We start from the raw sequence: 17687 nt of genomic DNA on the forward strand, positions 1-17687 counted from the left end.
TAGGTTTTCATAGGCCCAGGATGGGGGCGTGTCAGATCAGAGTGGTCCTGGAAAATGCAGCATTGGGCAGGAAGGCGGAAGTGCCTGTCCTCACTTAGGTCTTGGGAGTAGAGCCTAGCCAGGGGCCACGCCCTTCCTCTACCCAGCCCTTCCCTCCCCACCTTCCCTTCCCTGTATCACTGGTTGCCTACTACCTGGGAGGCCCCATTTGAGAAGCGTGAGATTAGAAAAATCCCAGTGATCTCTTCTGTTTCTAGTGGTGTGGACTCCTGCTTGGAATGCTTTTCTTCTGTTGATATTCTGTGTTTTCCTATTCAGTTGTAATGAGTTCAGTTCAGGGGAGAATGAGATTCAAGTGGACTGTGCTTCCCTGAGAGGGCATTTGAGTGCTCTTCTGGTCACCTAGGTCTTGGACTTCTGGACCTCTACATGGACCCCTCCCAGCATATCCAGGTCCTTCTTAGAGCCCAACTGCAGGTGGCCACCCTGTCATTCAGCCGTGTGGTTTTACTGTTCAGCTTCATCGTAGATTCTACCTGGAAGCCCAGGGGTGCGTGGTCGTCTGTTCATCCTGGAGAAGTCCCTTGTGGTGAATGTTTGAGTTCCCAAGCCGATTTCTGTCCCAGAGGGAGGTGGTTCCAGGGACTCGTTGGGAATGGCAGTCTCCACTGACTCCGTGGTATAGTCTAGGTCATAGTTTATGTTGTGATGCTGTGACTGGATTATGTCACACTTCATGAAACCTAAGCCTTCCTGTTCAGACCTGAAAGGCAGAGCCTGTGTCTCCTTCATTGTCCATTCTGTATGGTCTGTCCCCTTTTCTGTCCAGCTCAATCATACCGTGAACCCTTGGCCTCAGCTCCGTATTTACATGCACTGTCTTCTACGCTTACATTGTGGAAGTCCTCCCTTAACCTAGTTAGGTACTAGGGTTGTCTCTCTGCAGTGCTAATTTGTGCTAGGGTTGTCTGTCTGCAGTGCTAATTTGTGTAAAATTATCTGCTTTTAAAGTTATATGACATAAAAAATTAGAAGAAACATTTTTTAAAAAGAGGAACTTTTTTCTACTCTCTTAAGTTCAGTTTTGGGGAGTCTGCTAATTAAATGGATGAAAGACAGATTAGCAAGAGGGAAAAAACAGATTTAGTTGAGTTCACAAAGAAATGTGACTCTAAGTAAGAGGAGGTTAGAATTTACCATCCTTTGCTTGAATTCGGGTGGCAGAGGTTGCAGTGAGCCAAGATCATGCCACTGGACTCCAGCCTGGCGACAGAGTGAGACTCTGTCTCAAAAAAAAAAGAAAAAAGAAAAAAAAAAAGAAAAAAGAATTTACCATCCTACTGGGATGTGGGGGGCAAAAGGGCGATTCTGGGAGGAAAATGAATTCGTAGGAGAGGGTGGAGAAAGGCCACTCAGGAAGAACAGGTGAATTTTTGGAAAGATAAGTGGGCCCTTAGCAGAATAGACAGAAGATAGAATATTTTTTTGTCAGTGTCTGTTAGTATTGTTTTCCAAACCCACACAGGGTTAATGTCTTGGGGCCTGTTCTGGGTATGAGGTTAATATAGCTGCTTTCTGAGGGTATTTTGGAAATGGGTTGGGGCGGGGGTGGGATGGGGCAGAAGCCTGAAGTGTCCAGCTGGAAATGTTCTCATTTACAAATTGCTGGAGGAGGAGCCTCAACGACCCTTCTCAGGACTGATATATGGCTGGGAGTGTGGAGTTTGGCAGTGGATTGACACAGTTAAAGATGGATGCCTCTTTGATCAAACGAAGACCATTAGGGCATGTTTAGGCTGGCGGAATTGGAGAGTTGCATTATAAAGAGAGTAGTTATGCATCCCCCCTCCTAGTGCCTGTCACCCACATCTTTATGAACATGATTCTGCATTTGCCCAGTTGGCTGGCAGAACATTCTGCTGAAGCCAGCAGTGAGGGAGATGTACATACGTAGCTTGTTTCATCTGTGAATTGCAGAGTGGAGAAGGATGTCGTTCATTTCCATGATTCCTTTGGACATCATTGTTTCTGACCAGTTTGGACAAAATGTGATTGTTTTTCTTACAGTTCGAACTCCTTTGTTATTGTGATTGCCCCTTGCAGCCCCGCTTTAGAAGATCATTTAGGCAAATGTTACCCTTTCTCTAAAGTGGTGGCTTGCCTTCCTGTGGTGGTGCAGCATAGCTTGAAAAGAGCTAGGAAGCGGTTTTCCTCCACAGTGTCCTTCTAACTGTTCCATTGAAATAGCTTTATGGTGGCCATGCTCGAGGCTCACACCTGTAATCCCAGCACTTTGGGAGGCTGAGGCAGGTGGATTGCCCGAGGTCAGGAGTTCGAGACCAGCCTGGGTAACATGGTGAAACTCTGTCTCTACTAAAAATACAAATATTGGCTGTGGGTGGTGTTGACTGCCTGTAATTCCAGCTGCTCAGGAGGCTGAGGCAGGAGAATTGCTTCAACCCGGAAGGGGGAGGTTGCAGTGAGCTGAGATGGGGCCACTGTACTCCAGCCTGGGAGACAGAGCAAGACTCTGTCTCCAAAAAAAGGGCGGGGCGGGAGCTTATTCTGGTTTCAGGCAGTGGAACGGTGAGAATGAGGCAAACCCAGCTACAGTGCCTCCCACAGGAAGCATCACAAACGTTAATTACTCCTGGTGCGAGAGGACTCAGTGAAGCTAGGTTTGAGGCTGGGGTAAAAGATAAGATTTTGGACATTACTCACTTAAAAAGTTTTTAGCTCAAAAATCTTATCATTGGCTGCCTTCATTGTTGGAGGTTTATAAGTCTGTTGCATGAATCTCTATCCTCCTCCTGTACTTGCACCCCACTGTTATGTTTTATTAGGATCTTGTGCAATTTATTCTCCTGTTTCTTTCACTCCTCGTTATACTTTTGATCACGCTTCCCTCTGTTTTGTAGTGCCATCCAGAGAAAACGAGCAGATAGAGAGGCTTTGTGAGGAACCTACGATGGATATGTGGCTGCAGCCTTCTTTGGAGGGTTTAAGCTGCACCAAAGGAGGCTGACCTTGTGGCTTTATCATTTCCTGTCTACAGACAAGGAAAATGGGCTTAAGCAGGAGGTATTAATGAAGGACTTAATTGAACTGGAAGTCTTTGTCTTTCAGCCCTTCGGAATTACACACAGCTTGGGTGTTTTTATTTTGAGTCCTGTTTAAGAGATTGGACTTCTTTCCTCAGGATGTTTCCGGAAACTGAGTGGGGATCAGAAATTGTCATGGAGTTAAAATGCTAAAGAAGAGGAGAAACAAGCCAGCTTCATTGGATGAGGAGAAGGACTTGTTTTGATTTCCTCATTCTTCCCACTCTCACCCCTGGGAGTTTCTGCTACTAGCTTGGCTCAAAGCCTTAAAACCCATAGACTACTTTTGTAATGTCACAGCAAATGCAAACATGGTGTCTCTGGAAAGGAATTATGAGGCTCATATGTTAAACTAGCAATGCTGTACCTTTAGCAGAGTGTTGCTGGTTCAGTGCCCGAAACACAGGTAACGTACTTGACATAAAGGCCCCTTGTGAATCAGAATGACTTTACCTTCTTGGAAATGTTTTGACTTGAGATCTAGTCAGGAGGTATTCTTGTCCGACCCTTTGAGGGTTCATTTAAGCCGTATGCAATTAGATGGACATGTGTGTCCTGCAGATACTGCTCATCTGGTGTCCACTGCCGCTGTCTACATATGTGACCTCTTTCAATTTAGTGCACATTCATGACATCAGGTGGATTCACAGCTTGCAACAGTCGAGTGGTCCTTGGCTGATGAAAAACTGGGAGGACTTTCATGTTGTGCTGGGGCGAGGTGTCTGAGGTCGTGGAATGGTTGTTAAGATTGTAAACAAGGTAGAATATTGTGAGTTGGAAGGGTTGGGCTGACCCCTTTGCATCCTGCCTCCCAACCCCTCAGGTCCCTCTCTTTGGTTTGATTCAGTGATGCCATTTGGTTCTGTTTTGTGGCCTGAAATATGGTACCATGTGTGGCGTTGAATGTTAGGAAAAATTTAAGGCTGCTTAAGGGATATTCTGGGCATTGTTAGAAAGGAAGTTGATTTGCTCACCTTGCCCTGTTGCCCACTTCCATTGGAACAGTTTCTTTGGGTTTTATTTAAATTTTTATTCCACCAATGTGTCCTCTAGAACTGCTCCTGCAGGTGCCAGTGACACAGATGCTGAGACACTGTGTCTGTAGTAACTTGCGAGCTCATTTTTGAGTGGGAGAATATGCCGTTGCTTCAGCATCACAGAGCACAAACACTCAGAAGGTGGAGGAGAATTAGTTTTATGTTCATTAGCTATTAGCAGATTTTAAAATTATGGTTGTGTTTCTTCATCTTACGCATTTTTAACAGATGTCGTAAGAGACAGTGTGTCAATTATAGCAAATGCTTTTCTTACGAAGCAGACTTCACCCCACATTTTGGTTGGTGATAGTTTGATTTCCTCATTCTTCCCACTCTCACCCCTGGGAGTTTGAAAATCACAAATGATTATGGTCCAGGCAACTAAATAAATTTTTCTCAGAGCCCCAAAATGTGGCTTTTCTGATACTCATCAAAAAAGGCTAAATGCTATGGGTTTTCTGATACTCAGAAAATGTACCTTTTCTGAAAATCACCAAAAAAGGCTAAATGCTGTGTGTTTTATCTCTAGCCATGTTTCTTGGGATCTAAAAAAAGCTGGATTGTATATTTCTAGATGTTTTCCATACAAGTAAAGAACTTTGGGGTGTAATGAGTTGGAGGGGTGAGACGGTATTGCTAATCGTGTTTATAGACCTACTTTCTGTGAACAGTGGCTGGGTTCTTAACTGGCACCAGATTTTAGTGCAGGTTCTAAAAATTGGCTAATACCAGTGCTTGTCATAATTTAGCATTCCTTTTTTTTTTTTTCCCTCGGGGTGATCCCACAGCTGGAGTGTAAAGACTCGCTATTGCCATCTATTGGTGCATACTGGCTACTTCCTGAGATTTGCTGTGGGTGGGGAAATTGCCTGGGATCCCTTTTCTGTTTGTTACCCTTTAAATAAAGAAAATCTCTGTTAGTGAACTTACTGCATGAGAGGGAGGGCATATAAGATGCCAGAGCCCACTCCGGTCCTTCTGGGACTTAGTGGTCACTTAGTGGTCTGTCATGCCGAATGGATGGTTAGGACCCGACGTATCGCACAGCTCCATCTGGTGTGATATTTCTGGTGGGAAGTTTCTGCAGCTATCTTAGAAGCATTCCCCTGGATTTTATTTTATTTTATTTTTTATTTTATTATTTTATTTTATTTTATTTATTTTTTGAGATGGAGTTTCGCTCTTGTTGCCCAGCCTGGAGTGCAATGGCACGGACTCGGCTCACCACAACCTCCACCTCCCAGGTTCAAGTTATTGTCCTGCCTCAGCCTCCTTAGTATCTGGGATTACAGATGGCTGCCACCACGCCCAGCTAATTTTTATATTTTTAGTAGACACAGGGTGTCACCATGTTAGTCAGAATGGTCTCGAACTCTTGACCTCAGGTGATCCACCACGCCTGGCCTGGATTTTTATTTTTTAATATGCTGTATAGCGTTGTAGAATACAATTTGTTTTTATATTTCTCTTTCTTTTTGAACAAAAGGAAGTAAAACAGGATTCTCGCCTCACAGGGTCATTCCCTTTGCCTTTCCAAACATGCCCATTGCCAGCAGAGTTTTGGCAATTTGCAGTTGGGTGTTGAGCAATCTAAAATTGGGAGACTGCTAGGGTTTTTGTTGAAATGATATTTTAAAAACTAAATAGGGAATCCCATCGAGAGATAGTAGAGAGGCAAATTAACATTTTAACTGGCTCTTCTAGGCTTTTAAAACTGAATGTACTTTAGATAATTTGTTCACACCTTGTAACTACAACAGCCTATTAGAAATTACTTTGGCCAGATCCTGACTGGATTCTGTAGGTACTTGCATGTGTTACCCTGACTCTTACTATCTTTATGTAGTCCCTGCTGCCTTAAGATCTGCTTTTTGCTTGAGACTGTCCTGAGACCAGCAGTCTTTGTCGAGAAGAATATTTGTGCCTCTTCCTTCCTGGGCTTGGAGATGTAGCCCTCATAACAACAGGGTTATGCTGCATGGGGATGGCGGCGCATACAGCCTTCCATAGGTGGTACACTATAACTGTGTCATTTGTGACTGACAGAACAAAGGGGCTTTGTTGCCACTTTAATTGTTGATTAATGATGATCCCTCTCAAATTTGACGTGGTTGCTTTCTAGAACACAAAAGAACTCAATGTCACATGTTTCCTTGATCATGACAGTCATGATTTTCAGGCAGTCTTGGTTCTCTGACATTTCAGGATGCCATAGAAGATTTCAAGAAACATAATTGAATAATTTTATTAATTGAATAAAAAACTGTACTGCATATTACTTTTCATACTGTTTGTGCAGGATGTCACCAGCTACCTGAGATTTATGTGCACCAAGTCATGTTTTATTTGGGAAAAAGTTGTTCATAGCTTATAGATATTTAGTGCTATTATCTTTGATTTAAATTTTTTTTTCCTCTCTTTCCTCCCCCACGAATCCTTCCCTGGAATTAAAAAAAAGAAAAAAAGGTTCACCTTTCTCTCTGATGCCTGTTTTCCACTTTAGTATTCCAAGGGAGTGAAGTGTCTGCGAGCAAGAATGGTGTCTTCCTGACGTGGTGGTGATGTTTGGATTTGCAAGGCTTGCCTTGTCTTTGGGCTGGCTTCTTAATGGATAGAGCTGATGAATATATTTGTAGGCAGTTACGTTAGCGTTCCTAAGGGCGACTCACAGTTCTGAAGTAAGTTCATGTGTTGCCTAAACAAGTTATTCCTCATTGGAAGGGCTGAGTAGAAGGAAGTGCAGATTACAGATTGTATTGCTACTATTTAATCTTTAAGGGAGTAGGGGAGTTGATTTTTGGAACTGTGGTATCTTTCTAAAATACATATGAATGCATTTTTCACCTCCCCCTCCACCTGCTGAAGTGCTAGGTGGTAGTCTTTAAAAGTCAGTATAGTTTGCTGTTTTACTGGTAGGTAGAAAGTTGGCGCTAGAAATCTTCAGCAATACTGTCAGTTTGGAGATTTAGATTTTACTTCTCCAAAATAATTAGGACTTTTCATCTACTCTTAGGAAATGATAGATTCAAAGAAATTATTACAGAAATCACTACATTCAGGTACCACTTGTGTTTTTAAGAGGAGGTCAAAGATCACAGAAGCTTGGAGCTAAACAGAGCCTTAGCTTCCCTTTGTTAATAGTCCTTAAAAAGATCACATCAGAAAAAAAGACCCAGCTTGCCCTAGGTGACAGGTTAGGTGAACTAAACTCAGGTTTTGTGACGCGACTACTCTTTTGCTTGTGCCACTCTGACAAAGCAAAACATCATAATGTTTCATCTTGAGGGGAATTCAACTAACAAAAGGTTCCTTTACACAAATTCCAGCTATGGCAGATGTTTACGCTAAATAGCTTCCTATGTAACTTAATTAAGACAAGTGCTGCAAATATTTAATATCCTGAGGTTTTTTGCACAAACAAACAATTTCGTCAGTTTATATGTATAAAGCAAGAAATGTGGCCTGTGGACCACTAGGGCTCTGTCTCCAGAAGTGCCATAAAGCAGGCATTCTGCATAGGATAGCACTTCTTACAGAGCCAGCTGACCTCCCGTTTTGTCATTGTTGTGATGCCCTCCCCTTCTGGTAAATCAAACCCTGACAGTTTAAAACTGTGAGGACTGGGGGGACCACGCGCTTAGGAGAATATAGTCTATGCTAGTGCCTCTCATTACAGAGTTTGGTATGAGTTGGTCTCTGCTAGCCTCTGGGTTCACTTGAGGATGTGTTTATTTTCTCTTTACCATTCAGGATGTTTACCACCATTCTGTGTGGTTTACCCGCAACTGCACTTGCATTTGAATTTGGTGGGCAGCTTGCCCTGGGTAGAGGGTATCCCTTGCCCGACCCCCCACAACCTCCAGTGCGCACACACACGGGCACACTCTTGTTTCTTTGAGTGGCTGCCAGGTTTGTAGTGTGTGTGTCTGGGGGGCGAATGGAGTGGGTAATTATTTTGGGGATGGAAACACGGGAATTTTTTTTTTTTTTTTTGAATAGGCCTTTCAGCAAGTTGGCAAAGCTTCAGGGCCAGCTCCCACACCGGCACAAAGAGCGCAGCCATGCCGCGGTCATTTTGCATTTGCCAGACACGGATTGTCTGATTTTTTTTTTTTTTTTTTTAATGAACAGACCTTCCCTCCCACCCTTTCCTTGCCCTTTGTTTAAAATTGGGATGTAATCTAAATAATTGGATTTACCAGCTTACGTTTTGAATATTGGAAAATTGAGTTAATAAAATGATGTTTTGGCATGTACTTCCCTCATCTAGGGAACAGCTGTGCATTCACTTTAAGCCGCCTGGTCTCCCTTGCTCCTGCTTGCTTCAGCTGATTTGTGTGTCATGCCATGCCCTTCTTGGGTTTGCAGACTATCAGAAATCCTGGACAGAAATAGGATTTAATTAACCTGGAAATTGCTGTTGTGCCGAAGTTAGGGCTACCCTAGAGATTGAGTGCACAGATAGCAATAAGCTGGTTAACTCTACACTGTTGACCCCAGAGGAAACCTGGAGAAACAGTGCCACCCTTGTGTGAAGCTTCTAATGGCAGGATGCCCAGGAAGCTTCTAAATCAATCATTTGGGGAGGAAGGGGCACGGGGAGGGTATTACAAAAGAAAAAAAATACTTGGCATAGTACTGTTCGTTCATCCCTGGGGTTTCTTTACAAGCATGGTCTCATGATTTATTGGTTAACCTTCCACATAATGTTAGTGTGTATATTGCCATGCTCCTGCGTTCTCGTAAAGATGCTGTATAAATTTTATTTTAACAACAAAAAGTGAAGATTGATTTTGGTAAATTTTTAAGCGATGATTCCTAACAGCAAGTGAGAGGTGGCTGTGGGAGGCTTAGCAGAAAAAGAAAGAAAGTCGCCTTCTATGTAACTTAGGGAGTGGATGGATGGGGAAAGGGAAATAGGGAGCTTTGCCCCTTGGAGCTCATGCAGCTTGATCAAGAAGTAAAAATACTCTGTGGTGTATGTGGTGGTCTTGTTGCATGAGGTGTGGCGGGAGCCAGCCGTCTCTTGGGCCCAGCAACTGTGACCTGGAAACAGTTGTGCTGTGTGAGGCCATGTGGAATACAATGGAATGCCAAGGTGTAGAAAAGCACCTTATGTCACAGGGTGACTATCAGCCAGAGCCAGACCTGATTTGGCTTCTGTGAGATGATGGTAAGGATGGGCAAGTGGCATGGTAAATTCTTAAGGGAGGGCCATGTGGGCAGGTGCCTGGTTGGTATTTTTTTTGTTTTCCTTTCAAATATCAGCCTCTATATTCAAGATATATTTTTATTCTTAACGAAACTGAATTCCTGTCTACGTTCAGGTAGGCTTCTGCTGGGATGGCTACTAACTTTACCTGGAGCAGAACAATACCAAGGCTCCTCCTCTCCTGTTGCTGTTGGATCTGTTTCACAAACATCCACCAATCTCCCTTTTCCTCTGAGTTGCCATTCAGTCTGCCCCTCTGCTCAGATACCGTGAGTGTGTTGGATTCTGTGATTCCTAAATCATGAGTGGTGGGTTGTATAATTCACAGCTCCTATAACAGAGTAGTGTTCCTCCCCTTCTCCTTTCCGGCATCTACGGAGGGCTTCTCCTCTACACTTGGTAAGGCCTGTATATAGAAAGTGGATCAGAAAGAGGAGACTGCAAGTAGAGAGTCCTGTGTATACCACCAGAAGGGCAGAGCAGTGGGTTTGGGGTTAGATGGCTGGTTATGCATGAGGTACTGCTTTAGGATGGTCACCTCTCTCTGAGGAGGAGACTTCTGCCCAGAGACATGAAGGGAGTGACCTCCATTACAGAGTAACAGGCCTGGATTGTTTTCTTCCCTCGTCTGGCCTAGAGGATGAGAAGCCACCAGCCATGGCAAGATAAAGGGCGAGAGCATTCCAGATGGAAGGAGCTGTTTGGAGTAAGCAAGATCCCCTTAGACCTGCAATCTCTATCTTAGGCCATTTATTGCCACATGGAACACACTCTGTGGGATCCCATACACTCCCATACTCCCATACACTCCCGTATACTCTATGGGATCAAATTCGTAAATGGTCATTCATTTTAACACCCTTTCTCTTACTTTGAGACAGCTTCAGTGGCGTTCACTCAGCAGGGCTGATTTTGGTCATGAATGAGGGGCCATGGAGCTCCTTGGCCTGGCAGCTTTTAGTGAGGGGGTGCACACCGGATGCCTGTGCTCACAAGGCTTTGCGTCACCTGCCACGTGGAGGTCGCGTGGCATGGCGTGGCATGGCTTGGCAGAGAAAGCTGTCACGTGGGGACCCATAGGTTTGTTTGCTGGTCCTGTTTGTTCTGCCATCCAAGTTAGGTGACCCGGGGTGGGTCTCACCGTTTTCCTAGTTACTCGTGTGTACAGCGAAGGGGATCTTATTAAGATCCTTGAACAGAACAAAGTGACCAGCCTTTCCCATTTCCCCAAACACCAAACAAACAGCAGCTCATATCCGTCTTCTCCTGAACGTATTTGAACTTTGTCGTCCTTTAATTCAGATACACGCCCCCAGTGGATCTGATCTGAAACGTCTATTCCCTCACCCCACTGCACCATCCCTGTGGTTTACAATATTGTAAATAAAATGTTATCCTTTGAATATATCAACATACTTCTTCCTCTGCTGGTTTACATTTACTTGATTTGATCTTTTCACCTTGGCTTGCTGGAGGGCTTGATTTAATTGGTTTCATTGACATAAAGGATACATGTGGAGTTCCTAGAATTAAGGCGTCTTCTGTAAGGGATCTCCTTGAAGAATTAATAAAAAGTAAACATGGAAGGAAATTATACTGTGATTGCGACTTCCATTGGGTGTGTGAGGGAGACACACCTTCTCTGGGGCTGTGTGTTACTCAGGGCAGGAAGGCCCATCCTGACTACATGCAAGGCCCAAGGCTTGGGAGGACACACGTTTTATTTTTCTCTCAAACATTTATGTTTTTACTTCTTCAACCCCAGGAACCCCGTGCTCTCTTCACCCCAGCCCCACAATGATTCAATGATTCTGAACCTCTTTTATCCCAGTTTTCATTTTTGCTGTAATAATGGAATGGCAGGTGGTGTTCTGTTGAAAATGCCAGTCAGCTGATGGCAGGGAGTGAGGAAGTAAATGGTGTGGTGGGCGGGTATGCTGCCTCCCCTGGAGGGTGAGGCCCCGGAAGCTGCGCCACCTTGCTCCTCATGCTTGCCAGAAGACACTCTGTGGGATCCCATACACTCCCAGGGTTCTGCTGCTGCTGCTGCTTCCATCAGCATCCCTAGGTGCAAATATTGTAGGTTTTCAGCACGTCTGAATCACTTTCTTCCATTTTCCTGTATCCAGCATTCTAGAAGGAAACCCCCGTCCCTGAAGCCTGTCTGTACTGTTTGGAGTGCTTACTCAGGATTTGGCTGTGCCATTCCTTTGGTTGTGTGGGGCCAGGAAAGCAAGGTCAACACCTTCGTAATCCCTGCAGGACTCTGCAGGTTGAAAAGCCACACCGCAGACCTGCCCTTTGTAGACAATACAGGTTCTTCTGGCCCCTTTATAAAAGATGTTGGTTTGTCTTGTTCTTTAGTTCCTGGCTTCATCTGGGTCTCACAACTGTTTAATCACTTGGGAGCTTGACTTCTTCCTCTAAGGGGTAATTTATTTTGCTGCCACTTTTTAATCTCTTATTGCTTTATTTTTCATCGTCTCACTGGGAAAGTCATTGGGCACCAAGCACCTTTGATTTCAGCATTGGTAGGCAGCAGTTTATCTTTGAGGTCCTGAAATTGTAAAATATCTCAGTGTCGCAGTTTATCTTTGAGGTCCTGAAATTGTAAAATATCTCAGTGTCTCACTCTGTTGTCTCTGCTTAGTCTGTGTTTACTTGTTTGTTTCTCATTGTCGCTGCACAATCTTCTCATTGTGTGTAGCGTTTGTTTTCCCTGACTTCTCAAAAAGCTGTAAACACTTAACATCCTGTTCACATGCAGGCAATATTTCTATAAAATTCCTGCAATACTCAGAGTGCGAGTTGCGTCCATTCAAATGAAGATGTATGTATTATGTAATTGCCAATTAAAAACACTTTTCAGTAGAATGAAAAAAAACCAGCAATTTTTCTAAATATGGCACAACATTTCCTTTGTTTTAAAACAGTCTGGGAGGTTGGTGGGAAGGAAAACCTCATTGGAAAAGGAGGGCAGTTGTGTTGTGTCAGTCCACCTGGCAGCTGGTTGGAAGGTGGACCAAGGGTTCTGTAGCCTTCCCTCCTCTGACACTGCACGCTGGAGACCTGGCCATCACCAGGTGCCTGGGAATTGGTGCAGAAGAGAGCCAGCCTTGAGAAAGTTTGATGGAATGATTTTGTGTCTGTTGAGTCCCAATAAATTTGCTTGTATTTTGTCTTTTTAAATTGCCTTTTGTCCCTTTGTTCTATTTTCTTATGTAATTAAAAAAAAAAAAAGTCATTTGTAACAGATGAAAAATTTAAAGGGGGAAAACAACCAAGCAGAAACTGCTCCTCATCTGTGACAGATGAGGCTCTGTGATTGTCGGAAAATTCCCCTCACCCTAACCGTCCCCCACTTCATTGTCCCATGTGAAGGTCCTGCCTCTGGGCTTCTGGTCTGTCATGTCTTGTATACAGGTAGGCAGTTGGTTGCAAAAAAGCTCTCTTTGTTTGCCATCACATAGAGATAGTGGCATTGCCTGATCCCACCCTCCCCCTTATTTTTTTTTAAAACAACACTAGGGCATTTCTGTTAAACTTGATTCACTTCCTCCTGTTACCTTGTTAATATGACTGTTTCATATCAGTTATTCCTGGGTTCTAAAGTGCTTTCTGGGCCAGGCGTCATGGCTCATACATGTAATCCCAACACTTCGGGAGGCCAAGGCAGGAGATAGGCTTGAGGTCAGAGGCCAGGAGTTCAAAACCAGCCTGGGCACCATGAGGGGGAGACCCTGTCTCTATTAAAAAAACTGAGCAACAACAACAAGCCAAAAACAGCTGAGTGCAGTGGCACGTATCTGTAGTTCCAGCATTTTGCAAGGCTGAGGTGGGAATATCTCTTGAGCCAAGAGTTTGAGGCTGTAGTGAGCTATGATAGCATCACTGCACTCCAGCCTGGGTGACAGAGTGAGAACCTGTTTCAATAAAAAGGTTTTTTTAAAAGAAAAGTGCTCTGTAATGACCTACATTGTTTGTAGATTTTTTTTTTTTTTTTTAAGGACTCTAGATTACCCAGTAAGTAGTTGGGAGTCACACTTTGTCTTTTTTGATGGATTGTCAGTTTGAATCAGGAATATTATTAGACAGTAGTGTTTTTGATGGTCATGGGGAGGCAAGAGTAGACACTGCTTAGGACATACAAGGGAATTTAAGGTTAAAATGAGATTGGAAATTCTTCATAATATTGTGGTACTTTATATTTGGGGAGTGTGGAGGATTTCTGAGGTTAAATTTAAAGGTATTAGTTTTGATGAAGTAGGCAATCTTGTGTGTGTATGTGTGTATTTTGCTGTAGGAATTTGTTAAATATTGTGATTTTTTTTTTTTAAATGTTACAGCATTTTGAGCATCAACAGTTTAGGATGCATGCTTACTATTCTATATAATCCACTCCCAACAGTGTCTTCAAGGGAATACATCTGCTCTCTTTTACTTATTTAGTTTTTTTATTTGTTGTTATTTTTGAGACAGAGTTTCGCTCTTGTCGTCCAGGCTGGAGTGCAATGGCTCGATCTTGGCTCATGGCAATCTTCGCCTCCCGGGTTCCAGCGATTCTTCTGCCTCAGCCTCCGGAGTAGCTGGGATTACAGGAGCATGTCACCACACCAGGCTAATTTTTGTATTTTCAGTAGAGATAGGGTTTCACCATGTTGGCCACGCTGATCTCAAACTCCTGACCTCAGATGATCCACCCACGTTGGCCTCCAAAAGTGCTGGGATTACAGGGGTGAACCACTGCCCCCAGCACTTATTTAGTTTTATTAGTTAATTGTTTTGAGTGGGGTTGCGTTTTCTATCCTACGTGGTGTTTGGGCTTCTGATCGGGTCTATTTTGATCCCTGTACTGTGTTTCCTCGTTCTTTTTGTTGTTTTTCTTCCTGCCCTCAAATAGTGTTTTTCAAGTATCTCTATGAGCAGGTCTAGATGAACAGTTTAAAGTAGGACCCAAGTTCTCATCCTTGCGAGTGCTTACTATTCCATGAGTGGAGACCTTTACAATTAGAGGAAGAGTGACTATTAGGCAATTGATGATAAATATCAAGTTGATTATACATAAAGCAAAAATATGTTATTGTATTTATTGGTGGAGAGACAAGGAAATTTCTTATTGGCTACTGTGTTAAAAAAGAACAAACTGGGCTGGGTGTGGTAGCTCACGCCTGTAATCCCAACACTTTGGAAGGTCAAGACAGGTGGATCACCTGAGGTCAGGAGTTCAAAAGCAGCCTGGCCAACATGGTGAAACCCTACCTCTATAAAAAAATACCAAAATTAACGGCGTGGTGGCGCATGCCTGTAGTCCCAGCTACTCAGGAGACTGAGGGAGGAGAACCACTTGAACCTGGGAGGTAGAGGTTGCAGTGAGCTGAGGTGGCAACAGAGGAAGACTCCATCACAAACAAACAAGCAAACAAAATACTGTTCCAAGATCCATTAGGATTCATTTTGATAGAAAGGAATTTCTACCTAAGATTTTCAGGTGAAAGGAATTGAAATGTACTCTATAGATACCAAATGGTAAGTTAGGGAGTTCTCATAGGATTGTAATGGGAAAGAAACCTGAAGGGAAGATGAAGGCTATTTTTTGTTTTAATCTCTACCTAAATAGTTGCAATTTGGCCACGCGTGGTGGCTCACACCTGTAATCCCAGTACTTTGGGAGGCCGAGGCAGGCGAATCACAAGGTCAGGAGTTCGAGACCAGCCTAGCCAACATGGTGAAACCCCGTTTCTACTAAAAATACAAAAAAAGTTAGCTGGGCGTGGTGGTGGGCGCCTGTAATCCCAGCTACTTTGGAGACTGAGGCAGGAGAATCGCTTGAACCTGGGAGGCGGAGGTTGCAGTGAGCGAAGATTGCACCACTGCACTCCAGCCCGGGCCACAGTGCGAGACTCTGCTTCAAAAAAAAAAAAAAAAGTTGTAATTTGACCTTGTTGGCAGAGGGTAACCCAGAATTTGGGATTGGAGGGGGCATAGATAGAGACATACCTTTTTCTGCAGTACCAACTTGAATTGTTGTAGTGAACTTTTCATGGCTGAATTTAGAAGTGGCGACAGGGACACTGATGGCTAAAAAGGCAAAGGTGACCTGGATGTAATGACACAGAAGAGACTTGGGGATAGATTCGTGACCCCTTTAGGTGAAAATATAGGATGCTGTATAAACGCAGCAGGATGATACAGGGTTTTTTGCTTTACTGTCAGTGGAAATAAGTGAATACCATTAAGCTGATGATGTCAAATACCGTGTGTAGTTTTTAAATACTCAGGGAAACGGTGTGTACGTCGGCATGTACTTCTACACACATGTATACACATGTCCATGACACACACTTTATATCAATGTACGAAACACAGTCCTTTAACCAAATTTATTGTGCTTGAAAGGAGTCCCGTGGTTTGTAAGAGTGTGAGAGATACAGAACCTTAATTAGAGTTTGCTTGAAATAGGATCTTTTTTCTCCTTATGTATCATGGTTTTATTGCCGCACGTAGGCCTGTATCCTCCAGTCTCTGCTTAATTTATTTTTAATTTTCTCTTGCTTTTACAGGCCCAGGCTGCAAGCACAAAGGAAGTTTGCTCAATCTCAGCCGAATAGTCCCAGCACAACTCCAGTAAAGATAGTGGAGCCATTGCTACCCCCTCCAGCTACTCAGATATCAGACCTCTCTAAAAGGAAGCCTAAGACAGAAGATTTTCTTACCTTTCTCTGCCTTCGAGGTAAGACTTTGCGATGATCAGACGAGTCCTACTTGGAATCTACATGTAAGCCTGAGGTCTACGTGGAATAGACTTTAGCTCTACTCTCTGCCATGTTCATTTTTCTGTCCCCAACCTGGGTTGAGGGGGAATTGAAAGTGAGAAATCCCTTTGAGAGTGCTGGGTGTGGCCTTTGAACCATCTGTTAAGTTTTATTTCCTTTTTAATATGACTCTTACACCCCACTTCCTGGCTTCTCGAAACGCAGTTATGCAGTTTCTAACTTTGACTTCTAATTTGATTTCTCTCCACCACACCACCACCTTGCACACATTGTTTTGTAAGGCAATTTTTTTTTTTTTGATGGAGTACTTTGGGAATGTGAAGGCCCCTTTCCATGTGCTTCCGAAGGCCTGTCAATAAGCCGTGGTGATGAGGGGCTTATGGTTTTCTCAGCCCTGTATTATGTTAAGGAAAAAAATACTAGTACTTTCAGAGTCTAATTGACTGTGCAAATACTGGTCCACGTTTCAATTTGAACCAGTTAACAGAGTCCAGGTGGATTTGGGATCTGAATGGAGTTATTTGTGAAAGTGTTTGTTGCAGTTTCCTTGTTACTACGTTTTCTAATAGCTGTGACGAAAGAACACAGAAGATTGTCTGAGAGAATAAGGAGCCTTTTCTGGAGGAATGATAGAAAATATAGGAAGTCCTGAACACAGAGAGTTCCTTGGGTGTGCTTATTTGAGGGAAAATGAACAGAAGGAGAGGGCCTTTGCTATTGGACATCTTTGGGAAGGCCTCAAGGTTCAGGGTCACTTTTATTTGATTAATATTTTGATAATTTATTATTACAGACAGATTTTAAGTACCTTAAAAAGTTGCTACCCATCATCTCTCACTCAATACATTAGTGTGTCTTTCCTTCAGGTAAGTACATTTTCCTATAACTGTTAAAGTTAGGAAGTTCACAGGGATACATGGCTCCCCATGTGTTCCTCAAACCTCTGTTTCACCTTTGTTCTGAAGGTGCTTTGTAATGTCTGAGTTGAGAGCAAAACGACCTAGTTCAGAATTAGGCAGTGCCATTAATTGTGTGTAGTCTGCTTAATCTGGAAGAGTTCCTCATTGTTTTGTCTTTGACCTCAACACTTGAAAATTACAGGTCAATTATTTTTTAGAGTGTCCCTTGATTTGGTTGCCTGGTGTTTCCTCATGATGACATTCTGGTTTGTGTTTTTGGCAGGACTGCCACAAGGGAAGTGATTCCTCCTTCTTCTTGTTGGGTCCTCTGTAGGGATACACAGTTCAGTCCTTCCCTTTCCACACTGTGTTCATGCTGATCATTTGACTGTGGTGGGCCTGTCAGGAGCAAAGTTACCCATCTCAGCCTTTGCAATGTATAAGTGTTAAGAGAGGATATTCTTTGAAACTAGTACATACTTCTCATCATCTTTATCATAATTGTATGTGTATGGGCTTCCTATTTTATGTTACTTCCTATTTTATGTTACTCCTATTATGTATTCTGATGTTCAGGTTGTTCCAGATCACCGTCTCATCCGTGGACCCTCGTCAGGCTGGCTTTTTATTCCTTTTGACATGTCCCTGTCATCCTTCCAGCCTTG

General features: G+C 43.4%; 1 protein-coding gene across 3 annotated transcripts in view; it reads left to right on the top strand.

Annotated features, from left to right (window-relative positions):
* Positions 1-17687, top strand: part of JARID2 (jumonji, AT rich interactive domain 2) — a 286725-nt gene that overhangs the window by 198900 nt on the left and 70138 nt on the right. For all 3 annotated transcript variants that reach the window (XM_011962733.1, XM_011962731.1, XM_011962732.1), the window contains exon 4: positions 15911-16080. In XM_011962733.1, coding sequence (XP_011818123.1) covers positions 15911-16080 — 170 coding nt within the window. The remainder of the gene's footprint in view (positions 1-15910; positions 16081-17687) is intronic.

The sequence above is a fragment of the Colobus angolensis genome, unplaced genomic scaffold (genome assembly GCF_000951035.1).
Source record: "Colobus angolensis palliatus isolate OR3802 unplaced genomic scaffold, Cang.pa_1.0 Scaffold6, whole genome shotgun sequence".
Classification (NCBI taxonomy): Eukaryota; Metazoa; Chordata; class Mammalia; order Primates; family Cercopithecidae; genus Colobus; species Colobus angolensis.